Here is a 16195-nt window from a genome sequence, read left to right as displayed (position 1 = left end):
GTTTGTCTGATTTTCTTCTCATGGTTAGAGTCAGGTTATTCTTTCCCCACTGAATACTACTACGTAGGTGACATTGTGTCCTCAGTACCTGAAGTTTCAATTACTGAGTCCTGAACTGTGTGCTGGGATCAGTGAGGGATACACAGGATTATAAGACACCATTCCAAGGAGACTGTGGTCTAGCAGGATAGACACCCATGTTATAAGTACCCATAATACAGCCCTGAAAGTGTTTTCACTGTGCTGTTGCTGAGGTCTATAAAAGTGTTTGGGGAGTTCTGAGATGAAGGACAGTACTTATGACTGGGAGAGTTGGAGAAGGATTCATTGAAGGAGGGTAGAATTTGGAAAGATGGTTTTCCTGGTGAAAAAAAAAGTCACTACTTGCGAACTCTGAATCCGCTATGACTTTGCAACTTCATTTAACTAGATCTAGCCTCCTGCTATGGTGCTGTAAAGTGCATAGAAAGAACTCCATGAATATAGGACAAAATTCTTACTTGATGCCCAACTAAGGAAAGAACCGTCATGATGCCATCTAACTCTTTTATTTTCAGCCACAGATGAAACATGCCCTTCATTCACGAAACTGAGCTTTCACAGTGCAGTGGTTGGTACCGGACTAAATGTGAAGTTGAGGCTCTACACAAGGAGAAACTGGACCTGCGCACAAACCGTCAGCTCCACAGTTTTGGGGAACTTGAATGTGACCAAGAAAACCACCTTCATTGTCCATGGATACAGGCCGACAGGCTCCCCTCCAGTTTGGATGGGAGGCTTAGTAGAAGGATTGCTGTCTGTAGAGGACATGAATGTGGTCGTTGTTGATTGGATTCGAGGAGCCACAACTATAATATACACCTACGCCTCCGATAAGACCGGAGAAGTAGCAAAAATCTTGAAAAAATTTATCGACAAAATGTTGGTAAGGGAGAATTCTCTTAGGTGATTCAGGGCTAAACTGAAACTGGCCCATTATCTGGAGAGTTAAAACCAAGTGATACCTGCAGTGAACAAGTGTGCTATCTTGCAAATCCAGAGAAGTTTGGGGGAAGGGCTGGAGGTAAGGCCCATAGGTGTGGCTGTGCAGGTTGCTCACTGCACGGGGCACTCATCTAAGTGAGGATCATTGTCATTGTAGACATTGTAGATTTATAGGATTACTATGGTAATTTTCCAGCAAATGACAGCAAAGCATCCTGAGGAAGGGACATATTTTTCTAACTCACATAAAGGTGTCCTATGTGTAGTAGAGTTTCTGTTTAGGGGTTTCCTAGCTTCAATGCCTAGATCTCCCTCAACTTCTTTAGTGGTTCCTTTACCTGGAAATGTCAAAAGTTTACTGATCAGATTATCCAAAACAAAAATTGATATACATGGTCTGATGAAATTTTTCTGTGTATGTATAATTTATGTTTTTAGGAGACTTACAAAGATTATATAAATTTTAAATTTTATTTAGCAATCTATCTCATGAATTGACCCTTTTATGAAAAAACAAAAGGTGACTCAATATTGAGACTATTTCAGAGAGTCACTGTGGGCAGCAGTAGCATAAGTTTTACATGAATTCCCTACCCTACTTTTTTCTTTCCTTATTTCCTTCTCTCTCCATAGTGAATTTATTTAACTGAACTAGGATGAAGGTAAAGGAGTCCATCAAACTGTATCATTACCCTTCTCCCCAACTGGGAAGGTCTTAAAGATGTCTTGGCTTGGTTTCTAGCAGAAGCATGAATGGCGACACCACGGCACAAAGTTTAAGGCACAGGTTTGGAGCAGGGCAGCCTGGTTTGCATCCTACTCTGTTCCCTTCCCAACTACCTGACCTTAGGCAGATTACTTCAACACTAGGCCTCAGTTTTCTTATCTGTATAATCAAAAGAATGGTATTTAATTTGCAGGAGTGTTGTGATACTTGTATGAGACGATGCATATAAGGTGCTTAGGTACTATTCTCCAAGGTCAACAGATGGAAATTTTCTCCAGATGTTATCAACTCCTTGGCTCCTGCAATTTATAATGATGGACCTCTTAAAATTCCAGGAAGAAGGAGCTTCTCTTGACAACATTTACATGATTGGAGTAAGTCTAGGAGCCCACATATCTGGGTTTGTTGGAAAGATGTTTGATGGGCAGCTGGGAAGAATTACAGGTAAGGCTTCCTGTGAACGGGTATGGGGTGGTTAGCTGGGACAGGGTATTCACTTGGGTTCAAAGCTAGCTCTTCCAACTGTTTAATGCCTCTGAGCATGTGTCCTCTTATGCAAAAGGAAGACCATGCTAATGTTGACCTCAGGTTTTTATTTAATAAAATATGTACAAAGCTCTCTGTAAATTGTACATGCCATAGAAAGGATTGGTGGTGACTTTATTTCTCTTATGGCTAGAAAAACAGCTATTCCCATGGGGATTTGATTTGTGCACCCTAAGCAAATAGGTTTCCTTTCATTTAATCAAGAATAGCTTGAACTACATACTTAATATGTTTCTGTCCCCAAGCACAGCCAGAGTTTCAAGACAAGAAAATGAGATGGGAATTCTGATGGTTGGGGCTTACTTTCTGAATATCAGCTTTTAGTTTAAAACTGAATGAAAATACTCAGCAGTAGGTTAAGTCCCGGCCCACCACTGCCTTATTCTGCTATTCCCCAGTTTTCCTCAGCCTTGCAGCAAACCTGTTCCACAACTACTTTGAATGTGAATGCAGTGTAACTTGGTCTCTGACCATGGAAATCTTCCCAGCCAACCTTCCTTCCACGCGGGACCCATGAGGCTCTGCTCTGTGGCCTAGACTCAGCCAGTGGTTCACAGTTCAATTTTCTGTCTCCACTGATTCCACCAAGTTGTCCTGATTCCTCATCCTCTCTGAGCCCCAAGGCCAAACTCAGCTGTCCCTGAGAATACTTTCAGGAGTAAATCATTTTCCTTACCCATTCATCATCACCCACTGCCTTGCCTGAGTGGGCTCACTAAATTGTGGGGTGGGAATTTGGCCTCTTATCCAAGGACATAATTCATTCCCAACTCCCAAGAATTGGACAGTTCTGTTTGTTAATTATCTAGGCAGGTGCTGGAGCCCGCCGGCAGAGATCGAACAGCACCTAAAAGAGGGGGGCGAAGCCTAAGAAAAAAGAAGATAGGAAAGCGCTTCAGGAGGGCATACAGTCACTGCTGCAGCCCCGAGTTTATTTAGCACAGCCTTTATATAAGTTTTTGGATACAAATAGCAAAGCACAGGGTACAATATAGTAAAGCACAGGGAACAATAGTAAGGTACAGAGTACAATGGCAAATCACAATGTACATTACCATAGGAATGCCGACATTTACATAAGTTCCTATTCTTTTCTGGGCTGTAAAACATTCCACTATCTTAAGAAGATGTCTTTAGGAGGCAAACCTCCCCTCCAGGGTCAGTAATGTTTAACCCCGCCCCCTGCTTCCTAGAACCTTTGTTTAAGCAGTCTCAGCAGCAGCAGCTACTTCATGGCTATCAGCTGCGTGACTTCTTCAGTGTCTCTTAATGGCTCCCGACAGCCGGGAATGGCTGCTTCATCTCTTCCATGTTTCTTTCTTTCTTCTGCTCTTCCTTTTGCTTTTTATCACCACACATCTCTCCTGGTTTGACTTCTTATTAACTTCAACAGCAGATGTCAGAGGAAGAATGGATTTTAAAATATTTTAAGTACCCACATCACCTAATAATACACTAAATTTAATTCTCAATCTTAAGTGTGTGTAAAAATCACTTTAGAGTGCTGGTTACAGTGTCTCCTTGCTGAATTGGAATCTCCGAGGTTGGGGTTCAGGAGTCTATACTCTTAACCAAAAGATGCAGGTGTTCTTAACACTATATGTTGAGAAATGGCCATGTTCAATATAGCGGCCACTAGGCACATGTGGCCATTGAGCACTCGAAATATGGCTAATGCAAATTTAGATGTGCTATAAGTTCAAACATGCTGGATTTCAAAGACCCAAGTACTAAAAAAGAATATTAAAATATCTAAAATTACATTTATTACATATTAAAATGATCATATTTTGGATATATTGGGTTAAATAAACTGAGTTAAAATTAATTTTTCTTAGGTTTCTTTTTTTTACTTTTTTAGAAGTGGCTGCTAGAAATTTTAAAATTGTATATGTGGCTCACATTATATTTCTATTGGACAGCATTGCCTTGGAGAGTTCATGGTGACCTTGGGTATGAGAGTAGGAGGTCCCTGAAGCTGCATGCAAATGATGTCTGTCCTGGAGAGAGAGATCCGGAGCTTTCATCAAATTCTCAAACCAGTTAATGAGGCAGTCAAAAACAGGGATCACTATCTAGACTCTTTCCTGCTCGTCTCAGAGCAACAAGAAAGAGCTCCACTTTCTCATTTTGTCTCTATTCTTAATAATCTCAAAATGTTCTGGATTGAAATCCAAGAGTCTTCAGAAGTGGCTGTTAATTCTACCTCCATTTTGTAGATAAGGAAACCGAGGTTCAGAGAAATAAAATAATCTGCCTAAGGTCACTCAGCTGGTTGGCGTTAGGTTTGGGGCTCCACGTCATGTCTATCTTGACTAAAGTGGTCTCTGCCCACACAAAATAAACAGCGTTTTAGGGCAGCTTAACTGTGATTTTTGGCTGACATTGTAAACTGATCATTTGCTATGGCTTATCACTAGGGCAATCATACATCTAAGTTTACTGGACAGTCTCCATTTGTATCTTACATCCTGGTATAATTATTAATAGCCCCCTCATCACTTTCAAAATTGCCCTGGTTTGGACTTTATATAGCAAGCCAATTTATCTGCCATGGATCTGGAAGCTGCTATAAACGGGGGGTCTCACTGTCTCGCTGTGCATTTCCTTATACTGGAAGTGGCACTATCTTCCTTGAGGAGAAGGAGGCTTCCTCAGCAATCTCTTTCCAAGGTTAGGAGTTTCTCTTGATCTGTTGAGAACATCCTGTGGACTTGGCTGCCTGCGTATTGATCCATCTCCCACATTAGTTTCAGCTGGAAGCAGACGGAAGTACAAGCAAAGCTGGGTGGGGTTGGGGAAAAGGAAAGGCGGCAGATAAAGACATGTCTTAATAAAGCAAGAGTGTTGGAAGAGGAGAAATGGAGAGATTGAGGCTAGAACCAGGAAAGTTGAGGCAAAAATGCTATCTCTTGGATTTTACCGGTAACACCAGATGGGAGATGTCATTTAAAATGGCATTCATAGATAATATTTTCAGTAAGTCTGTTGAAACTTTCTTTATTCCAGGTAAGTTTCTAACAAGCAGGGCTTATTTGAACCTCTGGTGTTTGGTTTTGGTTTTTAGTTTAAAGTTTTTATTTACAGGATCATAGGATCTGCTGTCTTGTTTTTACAGCTGTTTCATAATGTTGAGGAACGCCCAGCTAGCATTGACCAAAGGAAAGAAATAAATTCAGGCATTTATAGGGTGGGTCAATTCTGTAGAAACTGACACACACTTTACTTCCCTCTTTGATACCTGGTCTGCTACCTGGTCTGACCAGTAAGTTTTATTCTTTTCTTCTGAGCTTGCCCAATTCAGGGCAATGAAACCAAGAGCTCAACAGAGAAGTGACTGCATTGTGGGGCTGTGTCTCTGGTTAAGACACTTGAACTCCCTGAACCCCAGTTCATTCATCTGTAAAATGGAAATGATAATAGCTACTCTGCCTCCCTCACAGGCTTCTGATGTGGAGCTTATAAGCTAGTATATATTAATAAAAATTGAAAATGTAAAGGAGCTTTATTAATAATAAGAAGAAAAGGTTGAGTAAGGTTTCTGGATCATTTAAAACAGGATGAAGATAAGTACAGCATCCACTTTTTATGTACACCCTTAGGTGCTTTTTCCTGAGGAACCAGTTTATCCTCACACTCTGGTTTCCATATATTGGTACATTCTCTGCTGTTGAGCTCTGCACAAAATATACCTCCTCATGGAGTCTGGATACTGTTCTCAGGGGTCACTGCCAGAGTAATCATCTCTGCTGTGGGAAAAGGCTACGGGGCTGTGGAAAGTAGCCTGACGAAGCAGGATGAGAATGTAAGTGCTCGCCCACCCAAGGGTGCCCTGCAGCCTGTGAACCATCCTCAAGGGGAGGGATGGAAAGCGCAGCTGCAGGTGACTCACAGCGTGGGGCTGCCAAGCCAACTCTGTTTTTTTTCCAGGTCTCGACCCTGCGGGCCCTTTATTCAACGGGAGACCTCCTAAGGACAGATTAGATCCCAGAGATGCACAGTTTGTTGATGTCATCCATTCTGACACTGATGGTAATGTTCTTATCCTTGTGGATCAGTTACCCACCCCTAAGACTCTCACGGAGTCTTCCCCTGGGGAGGATCGTCATGCAGGGGCAGATCAGGTTCCTCCAGAGTTCCTCTTTTCCTATGGGGCAGGGTTCCAAAATCCACAGAAATCTTGTAGGGAAGCTGGTTTAAGGTAGGCACTCAGAGTCTCTTCCTGGAGTAGAGGTGCTTTTCTCATCACCTCTTTTTATTTCTAAGTGATCAGTCAAAGAGAGGTCAGTTTTCACACCATGTAACAAATGCTTCCATATATACAACTGGATTTGGATGCATGATTTCCTGTTTTTGTTGGTTCTTCTTCATTATTCCCTTAAGCTAAAAAGGTATATTTCAGTGTTGTATCTCTCTACAACTGATTGATTCTGAACTACCTATAGCTCTCCTGCTCTCTGTGGATCTTCCTGTTCATTTCTGTCTTTTATGGTGCTGATTTCATGTCTGGAATTGGGTATATGTCTTGGGGGTTTGGGGTGGTGTTAAAGATCAGTCTTTATATCCAGATGTCTGAGAGAAGTGCTGGAGTAGGAACTTGGAGAGGGCTGAGGGATCAGAGTAGAGTGATCTGCACAACCTTTTTATGATACAATCACCTAAAAAAAACCCTTGACCACCTTCCTTGGGCACACTGGTGTAGTAGTCAGCAATTGTTTGCCTTAGAAAAAAAATGTCTGTGTGAAACAATGGTATTCTTACTGCGCAGTTTGCAAAGTATTACCTTACTGAACTGAAGTACCTCACTGCCATTTAATGCCTGATGGAATAGAGGAATTTATTTTTTATTCTTGGAAAGCGAATTTTGAAGAAAAGGATGTAAGCTTTGGAGTTAGGAAGAGGTAGACTCAAAACCCAGATTATGTTCTTTGTAGTTGTGTCATGTTTATTCCTTAAATTTTCTGAGCCTCAGTATCTTTATCTATAAATTACTTCATCTGAATTTACCAATGTCTACTTGCAGACACTGTGAAATTAGAAGGTGTGTAAAACGCCTGGCATCATGCCCACAGACATATGTAAGTTCTCAATATGTAAAGCCATTGAGATATAATGATGCACTATATATGTATACATATATAATCGTTTTAAGCTTTTTACTAATTATTTGGGGTTACAAAGTTAAAGAGAATAAGCAATTGTTAAATCTATCTAAATTCTTTAGGTCCTCATTTTCTAGAAGACTTTCCAATCTATTTACCATCCTGGATTCCAAATTTTTAAAGATTTATTTTCCACTGGGTAAAAGTTCATTTTCCCGTGTTTCTTATTAATTAAAGACTTACACAAATGCAAATAGGAGCTCAGGAAGTACCCGGAAATTAGAAGATTTCATCCAAATGTAAAGGAGAAATGTATCCTTTTATCAGTCTTGCAGTGAACGAGTGACCAAACTCTCTTACATCTTTAAATGTATCGGAAATAAATTCCATTACCACCTTCATAGTCTCTTAGTTGGAAATCATTGCTTTCTAACTAACTAGCTGGATAACTTTGGGCAAAAGCATTTAAATAAGTATAATAATAATAATAATAATAATAATAATAATAATAATAATACAACCCCTGCCCATATCCTGGAGGCAAATGAGCTGTGAGATATGAAAAGTTTCAAGCAGTATAAAAGCATGGTATATTCTCTTTTAGCACTGGGCTACAAGGAACCATTAGGAAACATAGACTTCTACCCAAATGGAGGAACAGATCAACCTGGTTGCCCCCAAACAATATTTGCAGGTAAGTGCAGACACTTCATATTTTGTAAAATAGTGGTTTTAAAAAGGTATATTTTAAAAACCTAATATTATTCTATGTGGGGTAGTTTTTAATAGAATACAAATTTTCAGGGAAGAGATGATACAAATTATGAATTATTACTCAAATATACTACTTTTATAAAACTGTAACCATATGATTAAAAGCTATTATAAATTATTTCTCTCTCTCAAAAAGGTGTGTCTTTGACCTAGAAATTTCACATCTGGAAACCTCTTTTAGAGAAATAATGGAAAATGTAGACAAAAATTAGAGTGCAAAGATATTCAACCAATATTATATATTTGGGACATTAGAAATAATCTAATGTCCAACATAGAAAAATTATTAAATGAATATGGTATACCCACACGAAGGAATATAATTATTAAAAATAATATTTTCAGAGATTAATGAAAATGCTTACAATATGATGTTAAGTGAAAAAGACACAAACCATACAGTATGATCTTAATTTATTTTTTAGATGTGTATTTGTACATGAGTAAGTTTAGAAAAGAAGACTAAATATAAATGTTCCAAACAATTATTAGTGATGATCTCTTGCTTTTGGTCTTCTAGGTGATTTTTTTCATCATTATTTTCCATTATTTTGTATTTCTAAATGAGCATATATTACTTTTATAATGAGAAAATAACTCATGAAACAAAAATAGGTAGTTGGAGGAAAATATAAAAGTGAGATGGGGGACAGAATGAAAAAACCTACCCCTAAATGCTCTAAGTCTGTATTTCACCATTGCTAGAGAAAGTTAAACAATCATAGAAATAATACTAGGAGAAGATGATCTTGTTACAAAATGGTAGCTGTACGTGGACCCATGGAAATGATGTAGTGTTGGAAAACGATCCTGATGAAATGACATAAGTAGGGCCAACCATATTGTACCATAAACAGTGAGTGTTCAAATCCTGTCCTGTGTGATATAGTATAACTACATCCATGAGCAGTCAAAGATAATGTGCTCTGCTTATAAAGGACATCCTCTGCATTGTTACTACTTTCATTATTTTTAAGTGCAAAATCCAGAAACAATAAGAAATATTGGCTTGTTAGATTTCACTCCAGACCAGCTTGACCCCCATGCCAGCACCATGCTTCTCCTTTCTTCTCCCAGTTTATTTCTTTTTGTCCTTCACTGATATTTTCTACTGGTGTAAGAGGACTCCAGAGAAAGAGAAAATACTGATCTGACTCCAGCACCTGGTGCCTCTTTGAACTACTAGCTCAAAATCATAGCTCATTTTTCATGGGGTTTGCTGTTTCCTATTCAGATTCTTACATCCATCGATTACCCGTCTTTGGGACTCAGTTCCCTTTTCTGAGTAACTTCATCATCTGACCCATCAACCTTCTGACCAGCTCTCTGATCTTCTGTATTGCAGTGCTCCATCATCTCCAATTCTTCTGATACCCACCTCTGTGCCTCATTAGCCTTCTCTCTCACCATCACACCGCATGACACCCACTAAGAATTAATTCGAGGCTTGCCTCTCACCTCTTCTTGCCCATTTATGGTTTCCATTGCCATCTCCTATCGCTTGGCCCCTCTCATTTCACCCTTCCTCCTTGTAGCAGAAATGGATCCCCTGCCACTTGGCTGCTCTCACAAATGCCCTGTGCACTCCCAGGTACTTAGGTCTCTGCCATGTCAGCCCCCACCTTTGCTTGGGAACATTCTGGAGAAGTCACAGAGCCTCCTCCATTGAGTACAAAGTCCAGGCAAACTTGCTAACCTCTTCACGGTCCTCAATTAAGCCAGAGAATCCTCTTGTTTATCTCTTACTGACTCCCTATGATCACTTTTCATGTTTCTATTTCAATTATCTCCCTACCAATAACCCCTCATCTCTTAGAGGTGAGCTAGAGTGGATTTTGTACTTAGTTCAAGATCCCACCTCGACTATTATTTTATATAGTTTTAAAATGTTGTCTATTCTCATCTTAGTTCACAAGGTCGGTCTTTACATTCATGTTCCCTCCTGACCAAGGGTGGAGGCGTCCATCATTCTTTTTCGTAGCTTTCTCCTCTGCTTGCCCTCCTTGGGGATATTCCTCTACCAATCGCCCCCTGGTGCTTTCTTTATATGATATTTTTACTAGTTTAAATGTACTTGTCTTCTGCTGAAAACCTCTGAGGAATTTTTGGCTACTACTGAATTTTTCTTCCCCTTTTCACTGACAAAGAAAGGATGTAGGTCAAATCCTGACTCTATCACATAATGGCTATGTGACCTTGGTTAAGTCATTTAATCTCTCTAAGTCTCAATGTCCTGCTAGGTAAAATGGGGATAATCGTGCTTATCTTTTTCTTTTCTCCTACCATTTGCTAGCATGAATCCTGATCTGTGGATTTTTATAAGAATTAAATGGAATCGAATATACTGAAGCTATTACTACAGTGCCTTGCATATAGGAGACAGATGATAAATTGTGTTTGTATGTGCCTTTGTGCATACAATATGTGACCTGCTATTATCAAATGCCACAACTGCTCTATTATTTAATCATTCCTTTTTCAACCCAGGACTTCAGTATTTTAAGTGTGACCACCAGAGGTCTGTGTACCTGTACCTCTCTTCCCTGAGGGAGAACTGTACTCTCACTGCATATCCCTGTGATTCCTACCGGGATTACAGGAATGGCAAGTGTGTCAACTGCAGTACGCCACAGAAGGAGTCCTGTCCACTTCTGGGTAGGTCCACCAATCAGTTTCTCCTTTAATTAACAAAGAGTGAATATTTGGTAGGCATCCCGACACCATTTTACCATCTAAAAATGAGTCCGAAAAGTGTGTTTTTAAAAAATATATTCAGTTTTTACAAATTTTTTAGATGTCTATTATACAAATACACATTTAAAAGTCAGCTTTTTCTAGCCAAATTGTTCCATGATGTACTCTGGAGTCTCCTAATAATAAATAGTGTTAGAAAAGCAGTTTGTATAGGAATTTTTCCAGAAGGTAGTGCATCCTCCTTGGGCACTTTATTCTAGCATGAAAAAGAAGGTTTCAGAAGAATTGCCAAGCCTACCCAGAGCACTGTCACCTTACATAGCCTGCTGTCATTAGAATGAACTAAGAAACTTTAAAAAAAATACTGATGCCTGGGTCCAATCCCAGATCAATTAAGTTAGAAGGTAGTGGCCATTTCTAGGAGTGGGGACAGAGGAGAGAGAGAGGCCCACTGATGGTACTCAACCTCTTTCTCACAGGCACACGTAAAGGGGGACAGATTCTGTGCAATTTAGGGGCCTGATTATAGTTCAAGAAAGCACACTGTTTTGCAAAAAGTGATGTTATTCTAGGTATAACCCCAAATCTACTTCAACCTATAAAATAAATGTATTATTGAGAAATATCAGCACTATTTATAGTCTGTCCCATTCTCCCGCCCCTGCTGCTGAGAACCAGGGCTGGGTGATGTAATGTCAGTAGAAAGAAAGAAAAGCCACTATAGGGTCCTTTTGTACTCCCCAGCTCTTACGGACAGGGTAGCGAGCAGGGTGTGGTGGGTGCTAGAGGGTCACTGCCCTGGTGGCCCTGCAGGTCCTCACTGTGAAGATGGGCGAGAGGGGGATGATCTCAGTGGTGATGTTAGTCAAGCTCGCTGTTCTCACTGCCGCCCCAACTGCCTTTCCATTTATATAATACATGTTCATGTTACACTTTTCCAACTTGCTTTATAGGCTATTATGCTGATAAATGGAAAGACTATTTAAGGAAGAAAGATCCTCCTATGACTAAAGCGTTCTTTGACACAGCCGAGCAGGAACCGTTCTGCAGTGAGTGGTGAATGTGGCTGTTTGCTTTTGCCCAACCCTTTTATTTTTGGAATGGCTGAGTCTCAGCTTCCTGGCTACTTCTTGGCAAATGAAGGCCATGGTGAAGCGTGAACTTTGGAGCCGGAAGGACCTATTTCTAAATCTAACTCTACCACATAATAGCTGTGTGACCTTGGTCAAGAAACTTAGCCTCTCTGAGTCTCAGTGTCCTGCTAGGTGAAATGGGGGATAATAAAGCTTATCTTCTGGGTTATAACAATTAAAATCTCAACGAATCACAGTTGTTGGTTTCACTGGATGGCCATTCTAATCATTAAGATCTTCAAGAAAATTGCTTGATTTCCTAAGATACATGAGAATAGGTCTAGAAAAAATCAGGTGTCAGCCACATCTATGGATCAGTTCCAGTTCCAAAGCAACCATGATGACCTTCTAAAGACAGTGAGAGGCTGGGTATTCCAGATGGTAGCTAAATGATAAGATGCCCTAGGAAGCAAGTAGAAATTTTCCTGGGCAGATGTATACCTTGCAATCTTGTCTCCCTTTTCAGTTTTCTTGGGTGCAACTCTTATAAAAGAGGCTGCAGATCACTGGGTTTCCCTCCTCCTTTGGAGCCATGTGTGGTGACCCAGGGTTTGGTGTCTGCCTGGTCCAAATGGGGAAGCCCTTGAGCAATAATGGGCTCTGACATGGCAACTCCAGGGCTTACTTTATTTCTTGTGAGATGGCCATCTCCCTGAGCCTCTTTCCCCTTCTCCATAAGTCTGACCAAGAAATAGAAAATCTGAATATCATGGTGGGATCCCGATCTTCCCAAAGCCTCCTTGACCTTGGGGAGCAAAAAGTCGAGAGGAAGAAGAGTTCTCCAAACACTTTGTGTGCTCATTTATTCAATAGGAATTTATTGGGTGCTTATAAGGTGTTACTGCTAAGATTACAAGGAAGAAAAATCATCAGTTCTCAATTATTGTTGTTGCATGTTTTACTTTTATCTTTTTTTTTTGGTAACATAAGACGTTATTCAGGCATTTAAAAAAAAGTACCCATGCATTTACTAGTTTTCCAATTATCATTTTTTCTTGTGTTTTGTAAATTCAGTAGTGTGCTGAATAATGATGGGAGAACTCCAAAAGGTAGACCTGACTTAGCCTGAGGATCAGTGAAGGCCTCCTGGAGGAAGTGACATTAGCTGAAACCTGGTGGGCAGGTTGGCAAAGGGGGCAAAGTAAGAGTGTCTAAGTGAAGGGAAGGCTTAGTTAGGAGCAAGAGGGAGTTTGCCAGTGTAGGCAGTGCTGGTGGTTTGGCAAAACTGGGGAAGAGATAAGAAAGGCCGGCTAGGCTGGTAGACATGGCCCAGATTTTAGAAGACATTGTCAGCTGTGGCCACCTGCTTGGTTTATTTTAAAATGGGCAGGAATTGAAGTGAACTAGTTATACTCAACAGTAGGCCATGGTACCTCAGTCAATAAGATGGGAACACTGATTCAATAGTGATGCCTAGACATGGTGACTGGATACTATTGAATTCTGTTGTCACTGAAGCCATCTTTACCAAAGAGAATAGAAAGAAATATTAGAAAATTCTGCCCTGGATCTTTGCAGAGAAACTTGAGAGGAAAAGAAAAAGAGACTTAGTTGTTAGGAAGGTTGGGTTTTTAGGAGTTGACCCTTTAGGGAAGCAGTTGAGAGTACCTCTCTCTTACCATGTTTTCTCCTGGTTTTGCAGTATATCATTACTTTGTTGATATTATAACTTGGAACAAGAACATAAGAAGAGGGTCCATTACAATCAAATTGACAGACAAAGCTGGAAACACCACACAATCCAAAATCAATCAGTAAGTTGGGGTGGGATACTTTGCAGTTTTCTATTTGTCTTTTTGCTCAGAGAAATTAAATTCCAAATATACCTGTTTTCTTGTTTATATACCTGTACTTTTCTTTCTTCTACAAAAGATATAAGGGGACATATTGTTTAATTGCTTCCTGTGGCTCTTGATCTCTCAGGTTCTTTACAAATGGAATTGGTGCAAGGATTTCCCTTTCTACCCTTCTTTCCTCCCTCCCTCATTCCCTCTCTTAGTTTCCTCCTTCTCCTTGCTTCCTTCACTTAAACATTGTTACAAAAGTCATCTTTGCTTGCTATGAATGATTTAAACAGTAAATGAGTGTGTAAAATAAAAATGTGAGTCCTTGGCCCATCCCAACAACCTGATCCCCACAGGCACTTACCCTCATACACGTTTCTGGGTTTTTTTTTTGAGATTACAATATACATACAAATATGTTTTTGAAACTCAGAGAATATAATTTGCAATAGAAAATTGGAAACACCCTAACAATCCCACGATGAGGACATGGTTAATTTAGATATTCCCATATAATAGAATACTCATTATACATAGTAAATGAAATGCTTAAATGTGCTAAGTGTAAAGCTTCAGGATGTTAAATGATATAAAGTATAAAACTCAACAATGTATTATTTATACATAAAGTTTTAGTTCAACAATGTAAAAAAAAGAAACAGAAACATGCCAAAATATTAGATTGCCTTTTAGGTGGTGAAAATATGAGTGCTTTTTTTCAGCTTCTTTTTTACTTTTCAATTTTTAATTTTATATTTTATATATGTATATTTATATATATTTACAGTTTAAAAACAGTTAATTTTTCATCTATTACTTTTACAATTGGGAAAAATTCTTTAAGCAAAGGAATTTGAAGCTCATTATATTCATTTACTCAGGAAATGTTTCCTGGTTTCTTTTGTCTATCAGGCATTTGGGTTGTGTCTTAGCCTTACCCATCGAGGACCAAGTAGAATGTGATCTGAAACTGGCAGTCCCCTTAGAGGTTCACTGTACAGATAGAAACGGTGTGGGTGGGTGGTTTAGAGATAACTTTTTAAAAGTGCCCCCTTAGATCACAATAATAGTAATAGCCTTTGTTTATTGAAGCACCACCTTACGCACATGGGCTAATGCGATCCTCACTAAAATCCTTTGTAAGGTCATATTGCCGTCTCTAATTCCTATATGAGGAAACTTAGGCTCTAAGATGTCAAGTGATTTGGCCAATATCACACAGCTGATCAGGATGAATCAGGTGAAATCAGGGGCAGGACTGTCCAACCCAAACCCCACAGTTTAATCACTGCATTGTATTCTTCCCACTAATCTGCATTGCTCCCTCCACTCCATCATACTGGAAGTTTATGAGCAGTGTTTTTTGTTTGTTTGTTTTGTTTTAGTGCTCTTTATTGTCTATTTCAGAGACCACACTACAGTGTCAATGTCCCCAAACCCACAGTGGGGCAGCATTTTCAGGGAGGTCACTGCAAGGGGGTACCTCTGAAGAACCAGCCTCAGGTAGTTTCTGAGCTGTGACCTTCAGTGAGGAAGCGAGGCAGAGACCTCACCTGGAGAGTCTAAGAAACAGCAGGCGAGGTTGTACAGTTATATAATGGGGAGTGTTCACCCAAGAAAATTTGAGTATTCGTGCCAATAATAGGCCGCATATTTGCTTTATGTGTTTTAAAAGTTTTAATATTACATACTAAATTTCTCCCAAGAAGGAACTCCTAAATTGGGAAGTTTTTATATCGATTAAGATCGAGATCTTAACCTTTATTTTAGTCATGGTTAGTCATTCTCATTTTAGTCATGTTTGTGAACCAGTCATCACCAATCAGAGGACATATGGGAAAAAAAGAAACAGTTTTTCTATTATATGGGAGATCATGGGTACTTTTTTTTGCAAGGTAAACTTTAACATTTTAGTATTAGTTTTACAATTTAAGATAAAGAAAATGATATTCGAGTATGTACCTTGAGTTTATTCAGTCTTACCAGACTATGGGTAAAAATGGAGTTGCATTTAAGGTTATTATCTGTCTGATGACACACTGTATCCATGTTTTACATGTATTTCTTTTTTTTTTAAATCTTTTGAAAAATTGAGATATAACTCACATACTACAAAATTCATCCTTTAAAAGTTTACACGTCAGTGACTTTTATTATGTTCAAAAAATGTGCAACCGTCACCATCATCTAATTCTAGAACATTTTCATTATCTCAGAAAGAAACCCCATTCCTATCAGTAGTAATTCCCCAATCCTCCCTCCTCCCTAGCTTGTGCCTCTCTGGAGGCACAAAGTAGATTAGTGCCAGATTTACCTATTCTGGACATGTCATATAAATGGAATCATAAAATATATGGTCTTTTGGGTTCGGCTTTTTTTGTTTGTTTGTTTATTATAATATTTTCAAGAGTTATCCATGTTGTAGCATGTATCAGTACTTCATTCTTTTTA

The 16195-nt window shown here is 39.4% G+C and overlaps 1 protein-coding gene across 2 annotated transcripts in view; it reads left to right on the top strand.

Annotated features, from left to right (window-relative positions):
* The window catches only part of LIPH (lipase H), a 33776-nt gene that overhangs the window by 12236 nt on the left and 5345 nt on the right, over nucleotides 1-16195 (top strand). Inside the window, exons 2-8 of one of the 2 annotated variants that reach the window (XM_016159725.2) lie at nucleotides 558-925; nucleotides 2047-2155; nucleotides 6188-6289; nucleotides 7964-8053; nucleotides 10621-10788; nucleotides 11781-11876; nucleotides 13603-13714. In XM_016159725.2, coding sequence (XP_016015211.1) covers nucleotides 558-925; nucleotides 2047-2155; nucleotides 6188-6289; nucleotides 7964-8053; nucleotides 10621-10788; nucleotides 11781-11876; nucleotides 13603-13714 — 1045 coding nt within the window. The remainder of the gene's footprint in view (nucleotides 1-557; nucleotides 926-2046; nucleotides 2156-6187; nucleotides 6290-7963; nucleotides 8054-10620; nucleotides 10789-11780; nucleotides 11877-13602; nucleotides 13715-16195) is intronic. The other variant, XM_016159726.2, reaches the window with a different exon arrangement.

Source organism: Rousettus aegyptiacus, unplaced genomic scaffold (assembly GCF_014176215.1).
Source record: "Rousettus aegyptiacus isolate mRouAeg1 unplaced genomic scaffold, mRouAeg1.p scaffold_m13_p_4, whole genome shotgun sequence".
NCBI lineage: Eukaryota > Metazoa > Chordata > Mammalia > Chiroptera > Pteropodidae > Rousettus > Rousettus aegyptiacus.
This window is presented reverse-complemented; position numbering and strand designations above follow the sequence as displayed.